This window comes from Portunus trituberculatus, chromosome 28 (genome assembly GCF_017591435.1).
Source record: "Portunus trituberculatus isolate SZX2019 chromosome 28, ASM1759143v1, whole genome shotgun sequence".
NCBI lineage: Eukaryota > Metazoa > Arthropoda > Malacostraca > Decapoda > Portunidae > Portunus > Portunus trituberculatus.
Genome location: NC_059282.1, coordinates 659,770 through 684,769, shown reverse-complemented (window position 1 = coordinate 684,769; position 25,000 = coordinate 659,770). Strand labels below are relative to the sequence as shown.

General features: G+C 44.5%; 1 protein-coding gene across 2 annotated transcripts in view; it reads left to right on the top strand.

Moving 5' to 3' along the window:
• Positions 1-25,000, top strand: part of LOC123510121 (protein turtle-like) — a 211,144-nt gene that overhangs the window by 67,297 nt on the left and 118,847 nt on the right. For both annotated transcript variants that reach the window (XM_045264948.1, XM_045264949.1), the window contains one exon: positions 5,729-5,861. In XM_045264948.1, coding sequence (XP_045120883.1) covers positions 5,729-5,861 — 133 coding nt within the window. The remainder of the gene's footprint in view (positions 1-5,728; positions 5,862-25,000) is intronic.

The following is a 25,000-nucleotide window of genomic DNA, read 5'->3' as shown; positions in this document are numbered from 1 at the left end:
ACTACCAGGAGGACAAGCTTCAGTGTCATCAGCTGGGGCTCGTGGGCAGCTCTGATCATCACGCTGTACTGACACAGCTGGAAGTGGGCGTGGCTCGGGACGAGGCCACCACCCGCACCATCTGGCTGTGGAACAAAGCAGACTGGGCTTCCCTGCGCCGCGACCTGACCCACACCCCATGGGCCACTCTGCTACAGGGAGGAGCAGAGAGTGAAGCACTTGCACTCACCTCTCACCTTCTCGCCCTCCAGAGACGCCACGTCCCACACAGGGAATACACCACCAGACCGACGGATCAGCCATGGTTTGGCTACCGTTGCCGTGTTGCTGCTGAGGCAAAGTATGCTGCCTGGCTCCGCTACAAGAGGAACCCGACTCGGCGCAACAAGGACTTGCATAGGGCTGCATGCAGGAGGATGGTGGTAACCAGCAAGTGGGCCTTAAAAAAGTGGGAGGAAAGCCTGCGCCGGAAACTGTGTGGCACTGGCGTAGGAAACAAAACTTGGTGGTCCCTTGTTAAGGACAAACAGGAACTGGCCACCAAGAATCCATCCCTCCCTCAGCAAGCAGGACGGTACTGTCGCCACCAGCAGTAAGGAGAGGGCACAGTTGCTGGCTTCCTTGTTTGCTGGAAAATGAAGGTGGGGAATCCACAGCAGCCACCGCCTCAGCTGGTCCAGCAATGTGAGAAGACTGTCACCATGGTGGAGGTGACGCATCAGCAGGTGAAGCGATTATTGCGGGGCTGGACACACAGAAAGCCACCGGCCCTGATGACATCAGCCCGCACCTGCTGAAGCGATGCTCCCAGGAACTGGCTGCCCCTCTCACCCAAGTTCACAACTTGTGTACGGGAAAACGTCTGGCCTTCAGTGTGGAAGGAGGCTCGAGTAGTTCCTGCACACAAAAAGCTCCAGGACGGACCCAAAAAACTACAGACCCATATCCCTGTTGTCAGTGGTGGGTAAAGTGTTTGAGAGGGTCGTGGCAGAGGTGGTGTGTAGCCATCTCAAGGACAATGCCCTCCTCTCAGACCAACAGTTTGGGTTCAGACCTGGAAGGTCAACCTCCGACCTAATGATGCTTCTCACCAGGCAGTGGCAGGACGCCCTCGACGACGGCAAGGACACTATAGTGGTTGCTTTGGACATAGCTGGAGCTTTTGATAAAGTATGGCACAACGGATTACTAGAAAAGCTTCGTGCTAAAGGCATCCAGGGTGGCTTGCTACGACTCCTGGGAAATTACCTGCAGGACAGAAGCCTCAAGGTGGTTGTCAACGGGCAAACATCTGAGTCCCTGCCTGTGGAGGCATCAGTGCCACAGGGTTCAATTCTTGGCCCACTCCTGTGGAATATCTACGTGGATGATCTTCTCCAGCTACTGCCAGGAGTCAAGGCCTATGCTGATGACTGCACCCTCTCCTATACCTATCCACGCCAGGACAGTGGGCGGGCTGCTGAGGCCATCAATCAGCAGCTACGAGTGATAAAGGAGTGGGTGCTCGCTGGCAAGTGACATTCGCGCCGGAGAAGACACAGGCAATGGTTGTCTCTCGGTCCCCAGCCGCCATGGCAGCAATGGCAGGAAAGTTGTCTTTGGCGTTGTGCTGCTCTCCCACTCCAAGATGACGTCAAGATACTTGGAGTGGAGGTGGATCGAGGGCTGAGGTTTGACAGCCATGTCAAAACCATTGCCAAGAAAGCCTCTCACAGGATCTCCGCTCTCAGAAGGATCGCCAGTTTCCTCGACAGGAAGGGGAGACTGCTGCTGTACAAGGCACAGGTGCGGCCCCACCTTGAGTACGCAGCTCTCCTGGATGTCCTGTGCCGCCACACACAGAAGGAGACTGGACAGCATCCAACGCCGCGCCATACGGCTAGTAGATGCTGCAATACCACCTCACCCAGAGCCTGAGCGTCCCCTTGATTCACTGGAACACCGCAGAGATGTGGCGGCGATCGTAGTGTTCCATAAGGCACAGGTGCAAAGAGTGCCACATCTGGCAGGGCTGCGTCATCCTCTGAGAGTCACCGCACGGAGCACGAGAACGGTGCTCAATGGTGGTGACGCCGTAGAGGTGCCGCGATCCCACGGGTGTCAGCATCAACGCACCTTCGCAGGACGCGTCTCCAGGATGTGGAACTTGTTCACGGCCGCGGTGCCTCACGTCCAGGAGATGAACACACACAGTGTCAAACTGATGGCACATAAGTGGAGACAGACACTGCCAACTCCTCTGACACTCTTTGTGACGTGACACTCAGTGTAGTGCAGTGCGTGAATAGTGCTAGTGAAGTGAAAAGAACAGTGCTCCATTTACATGCTGACCATCTTGTATATTATCTATTTTTAAGTCTTGTAAATATTGTAGAGAAATAGATTGTAGTACCCTTAGAATAGGTAGCACACGACAGTGCGCCTTTGGGTACATGTTCTTCTGTATAAATTATGTTTAAATAAAAAAAAAAAAGAGAGAGAGAGAGAGAGAGAGAGAGAGAGAGAGAGAGAGAGAGAGAGAGAGAGAGAGAGAGAGAGAGAGAGAGAGAGAGAGAGAGAGAGAGAGAGAGAGAGAGAGAGAGAGAGAGAGAGAGAGAGAGAGAGAGAGAGAGAGAGAGAGAGAGAGAGAGAGAGAGAGAGAGAGAGAGAGAGAGAGAGAGAGAGAGAGAGAGAGAGAGAGAGAGAGAGAGAGAGAGAGAGAGAGAGAGAGAGAGAGAGAGAGAGAGAGAGAGAGAGAGAGAGAGAGAGAGAGAGAGAGAGAGAGAGAGAGAGAGAGAGAGAGAGAGAGAGAGAGAGAGAGAGAGAGAGAGAGAGAGAGAGAGAGAGAGAGAGAGAGAGAGAGAGAGAGAGAGAGAGAGAGAAGAGAAGAGTGTGAGAGAGGAGGAAGAAAGGGCTGGAGGGTGAGGAGAGAGAGAACTGAGGGCTGCTAGAAGGGAGAGGAGGGGAGAGGAGATATTGGTGTGAAGAGAGTGAGAGGGGAGGAGGACAGGTATTATTAGGGTCGTGTTACCTGGGAAATTACATGTCAGGACATTAATATACCTGGGAAGAACGAAGAGTGGGAAAGAGAGAGAGAGAGAGAGAGAGAGAGAGAGAGAGAGAGAGAGAGAGAGAGAGAGAGAGAGAGAGAGAGAGAGAGAGAGAGAGAGAGAGAGAGAGAGAGAGAGAGAGAGAGAGAGAGAGAGAGAGAGAGAGAGAGAGAGAGAGAGAGAGAGAGAGAGAGAGAGAGAGAGAGAGAGAGAGAGAGAGAGAGAGAGAGAGAGAGAGAGAGAGAGAGAGAGAGAGAGAGAGAGAGAGAGAGAGAGAGAGAGAGAGAGAGAGAGAGAGAGAGAGAGAGAGAGAGAGAGAGAGAGAGAGAGAGAGAGAGAGAGAGAGAGAGAGAGAGAGAGAGAGAGAGAGAGAGAGAATTTTATTACATGCTATTTCAATTTTTTTACAAGCTCTTCTCTTTTTATTTTCTCCTCCACTGCTGTTGCTGGTGCTTCTCCTACTACTGTTACTACTACTACTACTACTACTACTACTACTACTACTACTACTACTACTATTTCTACTGCCACCAACATCACCACTAGCACCAAAATCACCTATACTGCTATCACCACTACCACCACCACCATCACACCCCTGCCTCTCAATTATTCAGCCTCACCTTTACGTGTATCATCTACTATTTATCAAACTAATAATTTCCGAGGCATTAACGCGGCTCTAGCCATGACTAATTGTATTCACATAATATTCGTAATGCTTTTAAGACCTCCCCCTCCCTTCCCGATCACCTCCCCCCTCTCCCTAACCATCATTCCCATCATGCTCAGTGTCCCTAATGATGTCAATGTATACAGGACAAATACATCACTTCACCCGCTCAATATATACTCTACGTAAGTTTATTTTTTTCACGCATTTAATATATATTTACACAGATACTCTTTCTATTCATCTCTTCAATATATACAGAAATTATCTACGTAGTCTCGAAGTTTTCGAAGATCTTCGTCATCTCTTTACTATGCATATACATAAAACATGCTTTCATAACTACAGTGCATAATGTATATTTTTTCCATCCCAATGCGCAATACTGGACAACCTTATCGATGGGCATGACAGATAAAAAATAGGTGTGCATGTTTAATACAGAACTGTCACGTGTAGGCCTGATGGCTTCTAGAATCATGCCTCTTCACTCTTTTAGTATTTATAGAGGTAGATATATACTTCCTTTCTCTAATATACAAGAAAACTCATAAATAAACATAACAATTGCTTCTTTCACTCATTTTCTTTAACTCACTTACACACAGCTGCATATGCGCTTTAAATCAATCACTAAGTAACTATTACGTTCACTTTATCTTTAACTTATCATTCTTTCACTCTATCTCACTATCACAAAGATATCACCATCACACTCTATTCTATCAAGTTAGCTCGTCAACATAGCTTTTCTTAATCGTATCACTATCACCACTTCATTCTTTGCTATCATTAGAACATACTTTTAGATCACTATACTTCATCATATCATTAAGACACCATTACATCACCATCACCTGTCACTCATTACCATCAACTCATTATAACAGATATAGTGATCTAATTTTTTACTCCCCTTCTCTCCAAAATATTTATCTACCATCAGTAATTATCCTCATCTCATTATTATAGATGGTGACCTAATTATCAGCTTCCCATCTCCCCAGTATCCCTCTCCGTATCCCTCTTCCATGCCAATCACCCTCTCTCTTCACTCTCCCCTCTCCTGTTCCCCTCTCCCCTCTCCCCTAACACCACTTGACCCCACAACACTGGTGGAAATAATACCCGAGATTATATTTATGATTATGATTATTATTATTACTGTTATTATTATTATTATTATTATTATTATTATTATTATTATTATTATTATTATTATTATTATTATTATTATTATTATTATCATTACTATTATTATTACTATTATTATTTTATCATTATTATTATTGTAATTATTATCATCATCATCATCATCATAATGATATAATTATTACTGTTATTTTCAAGTAATAGTAGTAATAGTAGCAGTAGCAGCAGCAGCAGCAGCAGTAGTAGTAGTAGTAGTAGTAGTAGTAGTAGTAGTAGTAGTAGTAGTAGCAGTAGTAGTAGTAGTAGTAGTAGTAGTAGTAGTAGTAGTAGTAGTAGTAGTAGTAGTGGTAGTGGTGGTGGTGGTTGTGGTGATGGTAGTAGTAGTAGTAGTAGAAGTAACTGCCAAAATACAAAAAAAAAAATAAATAGATAAAAGAGATAACAGGAAGAGATGTCACAGATTAAAAGCGTCAGTAATATGAATAGAGTTAAGGAGGACAAGGAAGAAGAAAAAAGATGGAAGAAGATGAAGGAGAGAGATGAAGGTAATGTAAAAATATACAACAAAAAGAAAAAAAAGATAAAGAAAAAGAAAGAAGAAACCGAGCAGAAACAAGACTATTCTTAGCAAGAGGACGAGGGGATGAGGAGGATGAAAAAAGAAAAAAATTGATAGAAGTAGAAAAAAAAAAAGGAAGAGGAGACGGAAGTAAAATAGTAAAAATACACGCAAAAAATTGCGTACAGGGTAGAAAAAAAAGACAAATTAACATGCTCAATAGGAAGAATAATAATAATACCAATGAACATAAAAACACGAGAACCCTACATGCACACACCTGCCTGCTTTAATTAACCTTTCCCTCCCCCACAGGCCAGGTGCTGCAGGTAGTGGTGGTGGAGGGGGGGCGCGCGCTTCTACCCTGTGACGTGACAGCCCCCCGCCCCGGTGACAGCCCCATCCTTGTGTTGCTGTACAATGGAGTTACTGGCATGCCCATATACAGGTGAGTTCATGTGTGTGAGTCTCTGTCTGTCCGTTTATGTGTACAATAGTGAGAGTACAGGTGTATGTGTCTTTCTGTCTGTTAAAATAAGGGAGTTACTGGTATATACATGTAAAACAACATATATGCTATGTGTGTGTGTGTGTGTGTGTGTGTGTGTGTGTGTGTGTGTGTGTGTAATTCACCTCGGTCGCCTGCTGGTCACCCAGCCAGTCTTCCCCATTATGGAGCGAGCTCAGAGCTCATAGGCCGATCTTCGGGTAGGACTGAGACCACATCAAACACAACACACACCGGGAAAGCGAGGCCACAACCCCCCGAGTTACATCCCGTACTGCTAGGTGAACAAGGGCCACACATTAAGAGGCTTGCCCATTTTCCTCGCCGCTTTCCGGGACTCGAACCCGGCCCTCTCGATCGTGAGTCGAGCATGCTAACCACTACACTACGCGGTGTGTGTGTGTGTGTGTGTGTGTGTGTGTGTGTGTGTGTGTGTGTGTGTGTGTGTGTGTGTGTGTGTGTGTGTGTGTGTGTGTGTGTGTGTGTGTGTGTGTGTGTGTGTGTGTGTGTGTGTGTGTGTGTGTGTGTGTGTGTGTGTGTGTGTGTGTGTGTGTGTGTGTGTGTGTGTGTGTGTGTGTGTGTGTGTGTGTGTGTGTGTGTGTGTGTGTGTGTGGAAACACACGGGAGTTTAAAATATATCGAGACGATAAAGTCAGACAGCTGAAACCCGCAGTTTTTTTTTTTAACTGAACAGTTAGTAAATACATAATATTTTCTCGAGAAATGTCAACAGGGTTTGTACAAAGCTAGAAAAACTTTTATGTTCGTAATTTGTTAAGAGAATTTGATATTATTGTATTAAATTAAATTAAGACAACTTCACCTGTATGTTTGCCTGGTTACGTGACCTGACAGGGCAAAGCAGTAAGCACCGCAGACCGCGGCTGTCATGTGGTGCTAGTTAGAATCAGTTTGTGTGCTTGTATATAATGTTGATGTAAGGATTGGTGATCAAATATAGTCAGGTTATTGTTATCGAGGGAGTAATGTTTGGTTTTTGTTATGTTCCCCCATGTGATTCCCAGCATTACTTTCACGAAGCCTTTGTCATCGTAAAAGAAAAGATTGTGTATAATCATATGAGGAATGGGTGTATTATTTTGGATGATTTGATTACTACGTTTGGCTGGGCGGTACGGGAACTAGCTCAGGGGTATGTGTTGCCAGATGTGACTATTTCTACTCAAACAAGACAATATCCCTTGGATGAATGATAATTCTGAATTTTGTCAACGATTTTTTTTTCTTTACGCAAGAGGGAAACCTGCCAAGGGCAACAAAATATTAGAAATAAAGGCCCACTAAAACTGCAGGTTCCCTAAAAGACTTGGAGTTAGCCAAAAGCAAGGGTCAAATGTCTTGAAACTTCCCTCTTAAAAGAAGTCAAGTCGTAGGAAGATGGAAACACAGGCACAGGTAGGAAGTTCCAGTTTACCAGTGAAAGGTATGAATACTGGTTAACTCTTGTATTAAAGGTTGGACAGAATAGGGAAGAGAGGAAGAAGAAAGCCTTGTGCAACGAGGCCGCAGGAGGAGGGGAGGCATGCAGTTATCAAGATCAGTAGAGCAGTTAACATGAAAATAGCTAGAAAAGATAGAAAGAGATGCAACATTTCGGCGGTGAGAAAGAGGTTGAAGACAGTCAGTCAGAGGACGGGAGTTGATGAAACGAAAAACTTTTGATTCCACCCTATCTAATAAAACTGTATGAGTGGAACCCCTCCAAACATGCGAAGAGTACTCCATACAAGGACGGATAGGCTCTTGTACAGAGTTAGCAGTTGGAGGAGTGAGAAAAACTGGCGAAGACGCCGCAGAACGCCTAACTTCATAGAAGCTGTTTTTAGCAAGAGATGAGATGTGAAGTTTCCAGTTAAGATTGTGAGTAAAGGACAGACCGAGGATATTCAGTGTAGAGGAGGGAGACAGTTGAGTGTCATTGAAGAAGAAGGGATAGTTGTCTGGAAGGTTGTGTCGAGTTCATGGATGGAGGAATTGAGCTTTTGAGGCATTGAAAACAAGTTTCCTCTGCCCCAATCAGAAATCTAAAAAAGATCAGAAGTCAGGCGTTCCATTGAGTCCCTGCGTTATCTGTTGACTTCCTGAAGTGTTGGTCGTCTCTGAAAGGACGTGAAAAGATGTAGGGTAGTATCATCAACGTAAGAGTGGATAGGGCAAGTAGTTCGGTTAATAAGGTCATTAATGAAAAATAGAAAGAGAGTGGGTGACAAGACAGAACCACTGTTGATAGGTTTAGGACAGTGGCCGTCTACTAACGCTGCAATAGAACGGTCGGAAAGGAAACTTGAAATAAATTTGCAGAGAGAAGAATAGAAACCGTAGGAGGGCAGTTTTGAAATCAAAGATTCTTGCCAGACTCTATCAAAAGCTTTTGATATGTCAAACGCTATAGCAAAAATTTAGAAAACAATTATCAATTGTGATTGTCTTAAATAACCTGAAAACCGAATAGATGTATTTTCTAAGTAGCAAAACATACAAGAAGCACGATACATGATTGGGTCTCAACTGTCTCCAGAGTTAGCTCAGTGTGTTAACTGTTTTCCAGTTATCAAGAGAACAGACCCGCCATCTGCCCATACCCCCATTAATGTAACACTGAAGTGCCGCGGTAGGTGTTTGGACAGTGTTCTTACAAGAGCTTCCATGCTGGGATACCATGGAGTTTTGTATGACAGTGCCGCTAAAGATAATTTTTTTTTTTTATTTATACCATGTGGACTTTTCACGGGAATTTATGGGCTAAAGAGGATACTTTTTAGGGCACCTTCTATCTCAAAGCCCACCCGCTAGGAAACCGTTGCCCCGAGTAAGGAAGCCCAACCTACACTCGGACCGTGGGCAGGATTCGAACCCGTGCGCTTGGAGACCCTTCGGACCCCAAAGCAGGCATGGTTCTACTGTACCACGGCGGCAAGGAAACCCATTAGGTGTGAAAATATGATGAGACAGTTTGGCAGAGATAATTATATGTGCCAATTTTCCTGACGCACATACACAGTATGATATCGATGTTTTTTAAAAGTAATGTAACCCATTTTTTTTGTACGAGTGTGCAAGGCGTAGTCTGCGTACAAAGTGCGAGTGCAAATACGGATCAGGGTAAGATGGGAGATGCTAATGAGAGATACTGATGATGTCAGGGTATGGAAGCTATCAGCTGAAAGGGATATCTCGAGACAGACAAGAACAACAAGAAAACATGACCAAGTGACGACGAATTCAAGAATCTTTTCGAACGTGTGTTGAACCCCATCCCCGCATCTCTTCCCCTGCACGTGAGCACCCATGTCACAATACCTATGCTAGACGGCCCCATTACTCCCATAGATTTTGATCAAAAGATTAAAAGTAGAAAAGGCGTGTGGGCCTGACGGGCTCAGTCCAGGTGTACTGACTATGTTATCCGAGCAACTGTTGCTTACCATCACTTCACTGTTCAACGTGATGTTTGTATCAGGAGCGTACCGCGAAGTATGAAAGGGGGAGATTATATTTACAGTCTTGAAACGAGGAGACCGATCAAACGATGATAATTACAGAGGAATCAGTGAAAAATAACTTCCTTAGTGAATTATATGATATGGTTCCTTGCAATAGATTGTATAAGTGTTCTTTTTTATCCGTACCACGAGCAGGCCGGAGCTCAAGAATAGGTGTGGCTGTACAGAACCTAAGTGTAATTGCGTCTCATCACTGCATATGACATCGCCAAAATCTGAAACTTTTTTGTGATTTTCATAGACTTTGGTTAAGCGTAAGTCGTGGTTCCTCGTGAAAACTGTTTATTATCTTGAAGAGGCTGGAATGTGGCATGAAAATGTTGCAGGACTGGAGGGGGTCGTAATAACTTTTTTTTTTTTTTACGTAGGGAAGAGGGCCAGCCAAGGGCAAAAAAAAAAAAAGAAAGATTAAAAAAAGCCCACTTGAGTGCTGGCTCTCTAAAAAGTGTAAAAGCGTCAGCCAAAGTTGGGGAGCAAATGCCTCAATACCTCCCTCTTAAAAGAAGACAAGTCCTAGGAATTCGGAAATACAGATGCAGGGAGGGAGTTCCAGAGTTTACCAGTGAAAGGGATGAATGATTGAGAGTACTGGTTAACTCTTGTGTTAGAAAATTGGACAGAATAGGGATGAAAGGAAGAAGAAAGCCTTGTGAAGCGAGGCCCCAGGAGGAGGGGAAGCATGCAGTTAGCAAGATCAGCAGAACAGTTAGCATGAAAATATTGATAAAAGATAGAAAGAGATGCAACATTCCGGCGGTGAGAAAGAGGCTGAAGACAGTTAGTCAGAGGAGGGGAGTTGGTGCGATGAAGAGCTTTTGATTCCACCCTATCTAGTAAACTGTGTGACTGGAACCCACCAAACATGCGAAGAGTACTCCATACAGGGACGGATAAGGCCCTTATACAGAGTAAGCAGTTGGAGGGGCGAGAAAAACTGGCGGAGACGCCTCAGAACACCTAACTTCATAGAAGCTGTTTTAGCAAGAGATGAGATGTGAAGTTTCCAGTTAAGATTATAAGCAAAGGACAGACCGAGGATATTCAGTGTAGAAGAGGGAGACAGTTGAGTGTCATTGAAGAAGAGGGATAATTGTCTGGAAGGTTGTGTCTAGTTGATAGATGGAGGAATTGAGTTTTTGAGGCATTGAAAACTACTAGATTTTCTCTGCCCCAATCGGAAATCTTAGAAAGAACGGAAGTCGGGCGTTCTGTGACGTTCCTGCGTGATCTGTTGACTTCCTGAATTGTTGGTCGTCTCTGAAAGGACGTGGAAAGATGTAGGGTGGTATCATCAGCGTAGGAGTGGATAGGGCAAGAAGTTTAGTTAAGAAGGTCATTAATGATTAATAGAAAGAGAGTGGGTGACAGGACAGAACCTTGAGGAACACCACTATGAATAGATTTAGGAGAAAAACAGTGGCCGTCTACCACAGCAGCAATAGAGCGGTCGGAAAGGATGCATGAGATAAAGTTGCAGAGAGAAGGATAGAAGCCGTAGGAGGGCAGTTTTGAAATCAAAGCTTTGTGCCAGACTCTATCAAAAGCTTTTGTTATGTCTAACGTTACAGCAAAAGTTTCACCGAAATCACTAAAAGATGATGACCAAGACTCAGTAAGGAAAGCCAGAAGATCACCAGTAGAGCAACCTTGACGGAAACCATACTGGCGATCAGACTGAAGATTGTGATGTGACAGATGTTTGAGAATCTTCCTATTCAGGATAGATTAACCCGTACAGCGTCAGCAGATCTGAGACTTTGTGATTTCGCCAGTGCTGGCCACATCATGGATTTTTTTTTTTTTTTAGCTAAATCAGTCTTAAATGATGTGAAACAAATGAAAATGACAGTCATTCCTCCCAGAACTGACTGGAAGTGGTATTAATTGGTGCGAGATGTTTTGCGCTAAGGTTAGCGACTTAGCAAAGCCTTATGTGACTAGTTTATTCACTTCCTCGTTTCTCACCAGTCAATCCCTGAGTTGGACACATGCATAATATCGTTCCTGAGTTGAAAGAAAACAACATGTCATGTTTTGCTGTTCGGGAGTGTTTGTGGCTAAAAATAGACACGAGATATCGCGAGGGAGTGTTGCCTTTCGCGGTGCAAATATTTTCCGAGTAATATGTACTTGTTTTTCCTTATAACAAAGCGATTGGAAAATTCTTATTTATGTCATGCAAAGTTTTCACTACCACAATATAACAGTTACCAAAAACATCTGAAATGGTGAGAGTAAGTAATGGAAATTACGCTGCGTTCATATTAGCGGAGTTGAGGTGTCAGTTTACCGCTACACCGAGCTGAAGGCAGCAGAAACTGCTAAAGTTCAGATATGTAATAAATGAATACAGGAAGCATTCATGTTAGCAGGGACGAGGAGGCAGCATGAGCAATATCTACAGTACATGATGGCAGTATAATGGTAGGTTTTGAGGACGCAATACCTCCGAAAACACTAGGAAGCTCGCCGACGTATCTCATACGTCTCTGACGCCCGGTTCGCTCAGAGTAGCCGACGTATCTCGTACGTCTCTGACGCTGTATGGGTTAAAAAACAAGCGAGCGATTAAAGCTATAGGACGGTAGTTTGAAGGGTTAAAAAGGTCACCCTTTTTAGGAACAGGCTGAATGTAGGCGAACTTCCAGCAGAAAGGAAAGGTAGAAGTCGATAGACAAAGTTAGAAGAGTTTAGCCAGGCAAGGTGCAAGCACATAAGCACAGTTTTTGAGAACTATAGGAGGTACCCCATCAGACCATAAGCCTTCCGAGGGTTTAGGACAGCGAGGGCATGGAAAACATCATTACGAAGAATTTTAATTGTAGACATGAAATAGAGGGAGGAGGAGAGAGAGGGACAAGCCCAGAATCGTCCAAGGTGGAGTTGTGCGCAAAGGTTTGAGAGAAGAGTTCAGCTTTAGAGACAGAAGAGATGGCAGTGGTGCCATCAGGATGACATAAAGGAGGGAAAGATGAAGAAGTGAAGTTATTTGAGATGTTTTTGACTAGATGCCAAAAGTCTCGAGGGGAGTTTGAGTTTGAAAGATTTTGACATTTTCTACTTATGAAGGTCTTTGGTAAGTTGAAGAACAGACTTGGCATGATTCCGAACAGTGCATGAGATTTAGGAGATGGAAGACTCAAGTATCTTTTGTGGGCAACTTCTCTATCATGTATAGCACGAGAACAGGCTGAGTTAAACCAAGGTTTAGAAGGTTTAGGTTGAGATAAAGAATGAGGAATGTACGCCTTCATGCCAGACACTATCACCTCTGTTATGCGTTCAGCACGAAGAGATGGGTCACTGACACTAAAAATCAGCATAATACCTCCTCAGGTCCCCCCAGCTGGCAGAGGCAAAACTGCCTCCGTCTGGGTTCACCCACCTCCTGCCTTCTATTCATTGTTTTCATGAACAAACTTATTAGAACGTAAAAGGAAAGATGTGCGCCTGATCGTTCCCTGTATTGGCTTCATGCATTAGTTTTAATGGATGACACCGTCTTATTGTCAACAACTAGGAAATGAATGATGAATAAAATGTAGGAATAATGAAGACCTTTTGTGATGAATATGGTACAGTTGTAAATGTGAAAAAAAGACTAGGTTTCTTTTTTTTAATAATTAATGGCACAAAGAGACTGAGAGACACTGCAGGAGGACGGGTTGGTTATTAGTTCATGCACGCATTATATTTACCTGGGCTCCCAATTCACCAGTGATTGGTCGGTGTCTTTTGCACTCAGAGTGCATGCCAAGAATAAGTTAGGTCATGAGCACAAAATGTGTATCTTACGTTAGTAAGAATAATGATATACCATTTATACTAAAGCAGAGAATTTTTGATGCCTCTCTCGTGTCTGCATTATTGTATTGGTTGGTGTAAGTCATGAGTAGGAGATAGCTTGAAACCTGAAGCAAAACTGTACAAATGGGCAATCAAAAAACTAATGGGTAAGAGAAAAGCAACTCCGAATGATGTATGTTTAGCTGAGTCAGTTGGTTAAATTGAGACAACACAAATAGTATTATAGAACAGCTGTTGGATTGTTTTACTATGACAGATGATCCATTAATGATCTGTATGTATATTATCAATAGGGCTAAGAATGTAATGAAGAGATATATTACAGAATTTATTAATACCTATGTTCCTAACATAGAAGACATGAGCTCATGTTGACAGTTCATGAACGCATCGCAATGTAACACGGATCACGGTGCGTAATGAAATGGTCCATAAACACCAGGTTCACAGTGCATAGTGTGTATGTACAAAGATCGTCACGCAGTCAACGCCCGCTATAGGATATCATATGATCGTTTCAATATATCTGGTCACAAATTGTTCATTAAGACTGGGTTACCGAGGAAGGAACGTTTGTATGTGTGTGTGTGTGTGTGTGTGTGTGTGTGTGTGTGTGTGTGTGTGTGTGTGTGTGTATGTGTGTGTGTGTGTGTGTGTGTGTGTGTGTGTGTGTGTGTGTGTGTGTGTGTGTGTGTGTGTGTGTGTGTGTGTGTGTGTGTACAGAAATGTAGTATAGAAGGAAAAAGAGCATGTTGTAGAGGACTGTTCTGTCTCAAGATGCATTAGAGATACCATGGATCTAAACAATTATGGATGACTTATTTAATGAGAAATATTCACATGATGAATCTTGCAAAAACATCCATTATATCTTTCATCTTTGTGAATAATGTATCTAATAAAAGTCTCCCAGCGCTTACAACGACTTAGTATTTAGTTGTTCTTTTTTTTTTCTTTAGACTTCTGGTACAGGATATTCTTAGTGTTCGGTCTTTATTTGTTCTTATATTGGGTTAAGTATTGTTAACAATGATATTCCTGCACACTATTGTAAAAAACTTTCATCTATCAATGTGTGTGTGTTGTGTGTGTGTAATAATAATAATAATAATAATAATAATAATAATAATAATATATGGTTTATTAGTTTGGCAATGTAAAAAAATTACACTGAAAATATACATGCGGGGGGGGACATTAACACAATGAACTAAAAATGCTTAACCTAACTATGGATCTAACTTAACCTAGAAAGCACTTATTTATTTAAGGCTCGCACAATAGTGGGCACCGCGCTAAGTCGGTACCGATCAGTGCGCGGTGCTCTTAAGGGCGCCACGCGATTCTGGTGTCGGGTGGCGCGAGCAGGGGGAGGCACGTCGGGGGGTAGCAGGTGGCGGAGACGTGGATGACGCAGCAGTCCTTTCCCAAATTTTTCCAAGGCTTCCTGGTGTCTTGTGGCCAGCCTCGGCAGACTCAGGCAGGTCAGGGCGTCCTCGTAGGACCTGTAGGCAGGCCCAAGGATGACCCTGAACGCCCTCCTCTGAACCCTCTCCAGCTGTTGTCGTTGTGTGAGGTTCAGGAGGAGGACCACGCTGGGGCGGCGTACATGAGCTTAGGGAGTATAAAGGTGAGGTACACTCCCTCAGCTCATCTGCCGGTGCTCCCAGGGACCTGAGTCGGCGCAGTAAATAGATTTTATATGAGGCTGACCTGATGATGTTGGAAACATGCTGCTTCCATGATAACTGATCATCCACCAAGACACCTAGAAGCTTGGTGCTGCGGACCACCTGGAGGGAGTGAGGGCCCACAGAAAGCTGGGGAGGGGGGACTGCTGCTGTGGAGGTACAAATGTGCATCACCACGGTCTTGGTGTGGTTGATGGTCATTTTGTTGTCCTCCGTCCACGTCTGTAGTTGGTTTAGAGTGGACTGCAGTGCTGAGAAGTCTGGGTTGGTGTTGTTGACGGGTACGCCCACGGTGCAGTCGTCCACATACTTCCAGCGGTGGGGGGTGTGGACGAGAGCATCGTTGATGAGGATGAGGAAGCACAGTGGACCCATCTTGGTCCCCTGAGGGACCCCGCATGTGAGCTGTTGGAAAGAGGAGACAGAGCCCTGATAACGAACGGCCTGACGCCTTCCCGTGAGGAAGTCTGCCAGCCACGCTATCAGGTAGGAGAGAGACCCAGAGTGATGGCTTTATTTATCACAACAGTGTGATCAACAAGATCAAAGGCCTTTCTGAAGTCCACAAAAGCAATAGCTAGAGAAGTGTTGCGTTTGTCCAGGTGGCTGTGGACGAATTCCAGGAAGCTGACAAGGTAGTGAGATGTGGAGGTGGATTTAATATTGCCAAATTGTTGTGTGTCAATAGAGTTACAAATTTTGTTATAGGCCCAGTCGAACACAAAATCTTCACAGATAAGGCTGGGTATAGGGGTGATGGCGACTGGTCTTAGATCATTCAGTGACTGTGGATTAGAAATTTTGGGGAGGGGTGACGTAAGATGTCTTCCAGTCATCGGGGCAGGAATGTTGAGAAAGGGAGGCATTGATGATAGAGCAAAGGGGTGTGGCAAGTTCTGGGGCAAATTCTCTGTAAATTTTGATGGGGAGGTCAGTGGGAGTGGTGGATCTGTTTAGTTTAAATTTAAGAAGCTTCCTGTAAACATCAACCTCCTGGACAGGGGTGGAGGGAGGAGGCAGGGAGGTAGGCTGGGAGAGTAGTAGAGTGAAGGGGAGGGAGTGTCTGACAGATCGCAGCGAAGTGACCGTTAATCTCTTCGGCCGCGCTGTCAGGTGAAAGGTGTGAAACACAGGGAAGAGAAGAGGCTTGTTTTGTAAACCACACAAAGACTTAATCTTGTCGTACCACTGTCTGTTGTTAGTAAGCTTGAGATGGTGAATTTTGTCTGGGTAGTAGCTTGCCTTGGCTTTTTTAATTTCCCTGATAACTCTGTTCCTTAAACTCCTGTACTGGTCAGGGCTAGAGTGGAAAGCCCTGTCACGCTGACGAAGGAGTCGTTTGATGCAGGGCGTCATCCAAGGGGCATCAGATGGGTCCACTGTGATGTCCTTGGTGGGAAAGTAGTGGTGGAACGCTTCCGTTGTGGTGGTGAAGTAGTTCCGCCATTTTGTGTGGACGTCTTCCTCCTCCAGTACCTCGGTCCACGGGTGATGTGTCAGCCACTGCCCAAATTCCCTCATGGCGGAGTCAGGCATGGGCCTGTGGGATCTGGTGACAGTTGACCTGGGAACCGAGGTGGTGGGGGTGGGTGTCCACAGGATGGAGAGGTGGGTGCTGCGTCCCATGGGGGGGAGTGGCTTGGGAGGCGAGTACTGCTGGCTCAGGTCTGTCATGATAAGGTCGAGGGTGGACTGGTGGTGGGTGGGGAAGTCCACGACCTGGGTGAGGTGTAGCTGGTGCAGGATTTCACTGATATCCAAGCGGTTGAAGTCACCACAGATTACCAGCTTGGCAGCAGGAAATCTCACCCGTAGAGCATCAGCAGTCTCGATGATGTGATCAGTGAGCAACCGTGCAGTGGCGGCCCGTGGAGGGTGGTAGACAACACACACAATGATGGAGGCTGTGTTGCGGGGGTGGCAGGGGGTAACCCTCACCCACAGGGCCTCCAATCCGGCGGGGACGTCGACGTGTAGGTGTGAGGGGCTGAGGTCAGAGCGGCAAAACCGGGCCACTCCTCCCCCCCTGCGTTGATTCCTGAGGTGGTGGAACAGCTGGAAATCTTGAATCATACACACCTCAGGAGTTATCTGCCACGCCTCCGTGATCGCCACAATGTCTGCATAGTTAGATCTCACTGACACTATCAACTCGTCCATCTTGTTCGCCAGTGATGTCACGTTGGAAAGGAGGAGAGAGGGAAGACTATACCACACGCGCGGAACTTCAAAGTGTTTGTATTCCCTCTCCTCAACCTTCCTCCCCTTCCTTACGGTAGATGTGATCACTTTGATGGGACGCACCACACTCCTTCCTGTGTGTGTGTGTGTGTGTGTGTGTGTGTGTGTGTGTGTGTGTGTGTGTGTGTGTGTTTATCCAGCCAAACTGCTCTAAATTATCATCATTAGGGGCCGCCGTGGTACAGTGGAACCATGCGTGCTTTGGGGTCCGAGGGGTCTCCAAGCGCACGGGTTCGAATCCTGTCCACGGTCCGAGTGTAGGCTGGGATTCCTCACTTGAGGCAACGGTTTCCTAGCGGGTGGGCTTTGAGATAGGAGGTACCACCAAAAAGTATTTTATTTACACATGGTGTAAATAAAAAAAAAAAAATACGCGCTAATTAATTGGTTCACGACTCGACATATATACAAGTGCGTTCCATATCGCTGGATGACGAGAAATATGATAAGAAAATTGCTTTCTTCTCATCAATGATACGGAAACGGCTATAGTAAATGAAAGTATTGGAGATCAAGAGTGTATGAGCAATCGCTGGAAGCAAAGATTACCGCTGTTCCTGAGCGCGATGACTACGAACATTCTCTACAAACGGCCTTGGTAGACCCTAACAAACCCGACCCTGTGGTCAACCCAACTTTCCCTCCTTCCATAAGCAAAACTAACACAAATGATACAAATAAAAATGTTAGAAATAGTAATGATAATGAAAAGACACAAACCTGCAGATTTTATAAAATTCATTCATGCAAATATTGGCGCTCAGGAAAAAATGCAACTACGCACATCTTAAAGTCTGCTACAATTACAGGATTTATGGTCGGGATACAGAAAAGGTTGCACATTTCAGACATGTACCCACTATCATCCTATTATATGCAAAAATTCAGAAGACAGAATTTGCCTTCACCTTGAATGCTCATATCTTCACTTGAATGGCACTCGACGCTACAAACCACAATCCTCTACCACATCCACAACTTCACACACTGGCACTAGTAAACCAGGTCGACCACACTCCCCCATTACACACTCCCACACAAATCATGGGTCTGTCAAGGAACCTATCAATCATTATCACCACAACGATGACTTTCAACATAATCGTAATGACCATATTTTTTTATGCACAGACATCAAAGAGATGAAGTACCAAGTAACACAGTAATAAGGCTTTTGTCAATACCAAGGAACCAGAATTCCATCTCAACACCAGCACCACCTACTCCCCCTGCCCAACATGGCCCATCCACCGCCATTCTTACATTAAATAACATAATAACAGTAAACGTAGAGGGTTTGATTCCTTATAGGTTCAAATAAAAGTAATCCCTAATTAAGGAATTACTGGCAGACTCTCACGCCCTTACTGCATCCTTCACTGAATCCTATCTAAGCAATAACATCAAAGACGTGGATGTTATTCATATTAATAACTACAATATGATACGCACCGACAGCACTAACAGAAACAAAGATGGCATCCTTACACACATAAGAGAAGAACTCTTACCCGATACCCAAGTTCTCTCCACCTCCAACTCTTATACTGAGGCTCAAATCATCTATATAGAGAAGTTAGACCTCATCTTCACGATCATTTATCGTCCACTAGACTGCCACACCCAAGCTTTTCTCGAAACATATCAATGCCATCCGTGTTCTATTAGATACCTTTACTCATCAACCTAGGCTCATCATTACGGGAGACTAATTTGCAAATTGCAGATTAGTCTACGGACTCCATCAATGGAGGCTCATCCAGCGACTGGACTCCGGCACTGCATCTTCAATATTTTGTCCAAGACTACTTCCTTAATCAGATAATTACAACTCAAACTCGTCAAAACAACATCATTGACTTGCTTTTTATCAACAATGAGGACCAAACACAACCACGATGTTTTGATAACCAGTCTGAGTGATCATAACTTAAACAAAATCACCACCAACATTAGCTTTTCAGCGACCCAACCAAACTATCATAAATTATCTGAATAAACTACCAACTTCTTAAACCTCTCTTTTTTTTTTTTTTTTTTTTTAGCTAAGACGTTTCATGGGATGGTTTATGTGCACTCCTCCATTCAGCTGACTGGTTCACTTCCCTAGAATATCTCACCCCTAATGAGCAACTAGACTTAATACTTGACAAGTTCCTAAAAGGCTCTATCAAAAATGTACCATTAAGATCAAGTAGAAGAAGAAATTTCAAGACTTCAATAATACCAGGAGACTGAAGGCTTCCAATTAAAAAAAAGAGACAAATTACGAAGGAAACTGAACAACACTACCAATAAAGACAGCATTGCACAATCATCCCAGCAAATTTCAAGTATTAATGCAGCCCTAGTCGTCTCCAATTCATACGAGCTTCCTCACAAAGAAGCAATGGCCGTGAAAAGTATCAAAGAAAACCCAAAATATTTATATACATACGCTATCAAGAACTAAAAAAATAAAGACATCTGTTGGTCCTTTCAAGGACGGTGATAAGACAATCACAGTGCGAAGCCGCAGTGGGACGGAGAGAGAGTGAGGCGGAGAGGGATGCTGGATTAGAACATGGGAGAAACCCCGGTCAGCTGAGGATAAAATAAGTGACGACAAGTTAGCCAACATTCCATATAGAACAATAAAATCACGAAACAACGATCCTAAGTGGATGACAGGCAGATTAAAACAATGTATAGGGCAAAAGAAGAATATATAAAAGAGGCTAAAGGCAGGAAATGAGGCTTTAAGACCACTATATCATGAATTAATAAGAACAGTTAAGCGGTTAACGAGGAAATCTAAGAGTGAATATGAGTTGAGGGTAGCCAACCAAGCAAAGACGGACCCCAAGAGATCTTTTCAGTTATACAAGACTAAGAGTACAGAAGAAATAGGTTCATTAAGACAACAAATGGGGAAATGGCTAGTTCAGCGGAAGAGATTAGTAGAATTATGAACGAGTATTTTGTAACTCTTCACCCAGAACACACAGGAAATCCCAGATAGCGAAAAAGGTATTTAGGGCAGAAGATAGTGAAAAGCTGACAGATATTCATATAACTAAGGCGATGGTAGAACAGGAGATATAAAAACTAAAGAAATTCAAGTCACCAGGACCTGATGAAATATATCCAAAGGTTCTAAAGGAATGCAAGGAAGTCGTCAGCGAGCCTCTAGCGGTATTTTTTAGGATGTCACTAGAGTCAGGTGAGATACCTACAATGTGGAGAAAAGCTAATGTGGTTCCCATATTTAAGAAAGGGGATAAAACCCTAATGTCTACTTACAGGCCTGTCAGCTTAACTTTAGTTGTGGGTAAATTAATGGAATCAATAATAGCGAAAAACATTAGGGAACACCTAGACAAACACGGCTTGATAAATCACACACAATATGGATTTACGAAGGGGAAGTCGTGTCTTACAAACTTGTTGAGCTTTTATAGTAAGGTTTATGAGGAGGCAGATAAAGGTGATAATCATGACATTCTATACTTAGATTTCAGTAAACCCTTTGACAAGGTACCTCATCAGAGGCTCTTAAAAATGGTTAAAATACACGGTATAGAGGGTAGAATATTAGGCTGGATTAAAGCGTGGTTAGACGACAGGCGACAAAGTGTAATAATTAATGGATCTAATTTCGAGAGGGGGGAAGTAGTTAGTGGGGTGCCACAGGGCTCAGTTTTAGGGCCATTATTACTTCTTATACACATCAACGACTTGGATAGTGGAATTATAGTGTTATCAGTAAATCTGCGGACGACACAAAGATAGGTTGATTATTTAGGTCCGATTCGGATGCCAAGGCTTTGCAGGCTGACTTGGATAGGATGAAAGAATGGACAGATAGATGGCAAATGCAGTTCAATATTAACAAGTGCAAGGTACTGAGCGTAGGTAGACATAATCCAAGCAATAGGTACACGATAGATAACGTGGCACTAGGAAGTTCCAAGTATGAGAAAGATTTAGGAGTCATAGTTAGCTCTGATCTCGGTACAAGGAAGCTATGTATAGAGGCCATAAATAAGGCGAATAGAGTATTAGGGTTCATTTTTAGAAGTGTTAAAAGCAGGAGTCCTGAGGTAGTACTAAAATTATACTTGGCGCTGGTCAGACCACATTTTGACTATGCGATACAATTCTGGTCCCCACATTACAGGAAGGACATAGCTCTGTTGGAGCCAGTGCAAAGGAGGATGACTAAAAAGATACAGGGAATGAGGGATATTCCCTATGAAGAGAGACTGTAAAAACTTAATCTGGATTCCTTAGAGAGACTTAGGTTAAGAGGAGACCTGATAAAGGTATCTAAGTGGTATAAGGGTTTTAACAGAGGGGGACATGAATGTAGTTCTTAGGACCAGTAGCGGGGACAGAACCAGAAATAATGGGTTTAAACTTGAAATATTCAGGTTTAGGAAAGAAATGGGAAGACATTGGTTTTCAAACAGAGTGGCTGATGAGTGGAACGGTCTCAGTGTTCATGTAGTCAGGGCTGAGTCAATAGGGAGCTTTAAAAGAAGGTTAGATAAATTCAAGGATGGGGAAGATAGATGGAAATAGGTAGATTAAACACACTGGGACTGCCTCGTATAGGCCTAGCGGCCTCTTGCAGCTTCCCTCTTTTCTTATGTTCTTATGTAAGTTTTTGTATAAATACACTTAGGATTGTGTCCAATGTGTCGCTACCCTGCCTCTCTGTATCTTGTCTGAGTCATTGCATGGTGCAGCCAGTAAGAGCAGAGGTGTTTGTGTTTGTCACCTAGGTGTGTTGCCACCCAGTCCTGTGTCTCTTGGACACCCGATGTGTTACGTGGTCTAGTTCTTGTCACGGCTGCGGAGGCTGTGGAGACGGGCGTCGTAACAAATCTATACTCCTACAAAATAATCTAAAGAAAATATATGAATTGGCAGACATCATTAATATGAAATTTAACAATAGCAAATTTAAACATCTTATATTTTCAACAACACCAACCCATTTAACAAATGCATCCTACACGACATCATCGTTACCCAATCTCACCTCAGAGACCTTGGTGTCTGCCTCTCAAACGACGCTACATTTTCTCTGTACATTGCTATTACAGTAGAAAAACCGCATGGTCAACTGGGTTGGATACTTCGCACCTTTAAAACGATGACCCTTTACCAATGTTGACCTTGTTGCTGATTGTCTCCTTGTTGGAATATTGCTGCCGGCTATAGGCCCATGGAGACCTGAAGATATCCAAGTACTTGAATCGGTATAAATTTCATTTACCTATCGTATATTAACTGTAGGATATCTAAGCTACTGGAAGCGAATCAATACACTCAAACTCTATTCTCTGGAGTGGCGTAAAGAGCAATACCTGATACTCTACGCTTGGAAAATAATGCAAGGCATGTGTTCCAATGACATAGGCATACGCTTGCACGACCACCAACAATTAGACCGACTCTGTAAAATAAGTAGAGTTCACCTATGGGCCCTTACCAGAGTGCAGACACTGAGGAGAAATTCCTTTCCATATAGGGTCCCATGCTCTTTAACTCGCTACCACAATACTGACGAGCCCTCACCAACGTCACTCCTAACCAATTCAAAGCAAAACTTCACCAATCCAATTCTTGCAAGACATATCGGATGAGCCGCAATTCCCGCACTATTACTTACTCCCGTGCCCCACGCAACTCAATACCAGACTGGTTGGCTCTTTGACTGGCGGACGACGACTTCTTTCATCCTAGGGAGAAGACCCATGGCAACCCACAAGCAGAGCACCGCATCTAGCTGCGCTGACTGCTTCCAGCTCTTTCAAAGGATTCACTGGTGTGTGTAATTCACCACGGTCGTCTACTGGTCACCCAGCCAGCCTTCCCCATTACGGAGCGAGCTCAGAGCTCATAAACCGATCTTCGGGTAGGACAGAGACCACAACACACTCCAAACACCGGGAAAGCGAAGCCACAACCCTTCGAGTTACATCCCGTACCTACTTGCTGCTAGGTGAACAGGGGATATACATTAATAAGAGGCTTGCCTATTTGCCTCTCCGCGCCAGGGACTCGAACTCAGGTTGTCAGCCGAGTGTCCTAACCACTACACTACGCGGTGTGTAATTCACCTCCTTGGTCGCCTGCTGGTCACCCAGACAGTCTTCCCCATTACGGAGCGAGCTCAGAGCTCATAGACCGATCTTCGGGTAGGACTGAGACCACAACACACTCCACACACCGGGAAAGCGAGGCCACAACCCCTCGAGTTACATCCCGTACCTATTTACTGCTAGGTGAACAGGGTCCACACATTAAGAGGCTTGTCCATTTGCCTCGCCGCTTGTGTGTGTGTGTGTGTGTGTGTGTGTGTGTGTGTGTGTGTGTGTGTGTGTGTGTGTGTGTGTGTGTGTGTGTGTGTGTGTGTGTGTGTGTGTGTGTGTGTGTGTGTGTGTGTGTGTGTGTGTGTGTGTGTGTGTGTGTGTGTGTGTGTCTGTCTGTGTGTGTGTGTGTGTGTGTGTGTGTGTGTGTGTGTGTGTGTGTGTGTGTGTCTGTGTGTGTGTGTGTGTGTGTGTGTGTGTGTGTGTGTGTGTGTGTGTGTGTGTGTATGTGTGTGTGTGTGTGTGTGTGTGTGTGTGTATCTGTCTGTATGTGTGTGTGTGTGTATCTGTCTGTATGTGTGTGTGTGTGTATCTGTCTGTATGTGTGTGTGTGTGTGTGTGTGTGTGTGTGTGTGTGTGTGTGTGTGTGTGTGTGTGTGTGTGTGTGTGTGTGTGTGTGTGTGTGTATCTGTCTGTGTGTGTGTGTGTGTGTGTGTGTGTGTGTGTGTGTGTGTGTGTATGTGTATCTGCCTGTATGTGTGTGTGTGTGTGTGTGTGTGTGTGTGTGTGTGTGTGTGTGTGTGTGTGTGTCTGTAATTCACCTCCTCGGTCGTCTGCTGGTCACCCAGCCAGTCTTCCCCATTACGGAGCGAGCTCAGAGCTCATAGACCGATCTTCGGGTAGGACTGAGCCCACATCAACACACAACACACACCGGGAAAGCGAGGTCACAACCCCTCGAGTTATATCCCGTACCTATTTACTGCTAGATGAACAGGGGCCACACATTAAGAGGCTTGTCCATTTGCCTCGCCGCTTACCGGGACTCGAACCCGGTCCTCTCGATTGTGAGTCGAGCGTGCTAACCACTACACTACGTGGTGTGTGTATGTATGTGTGTGTGTTTGTCTGTCTGTCTATGTATGTGTGTAGTGTGTGTGTGTGTAATTCACCTCCTCCTCGGTTGTCTGCTGGTCACCCAGCCAGTCTTCCCCATTACGGAGCGAGCTCAGAGCTCATAGACCGATCTTCAGGTAGGGTTGAGGCCACAACACATACTCCACACACCGGGAAAGCGAGGCCAAAACCCCTCGAGTTACATCCCGTGCCTATTTACTGCTAGGTGAACAAAGGCCACACATTAAGAGGCTTGCCCATTTACCTCGCCGCTTACTGGGACTTGAACCCGGGTCCTCTCGATCGTGAGTCGAGCGTGCTAACCAGTACACTTTCACGATGTGTAACCGCGTAGTGTAGGTGTGTGTGTGTGTGTGTGTGTGTGTGTGTGTGTGTGTGTGTGTAATAATGATAATAGTAATAATATACGGTTTATTCGAATTGCAGTACATACATACTGAAAATATACACTGCTGAATGGCGGAGAGGCTTAAAAATAGTACACTATCCTAATGGTTTATGTGCTCCGGGCTCTGAGATAGAGGAAGAGCTGGAAGTTTTACACCATGCACACTTCGGGCACTATCTGCCACGCCTCAGTGATCGTCACAATGTCCGCA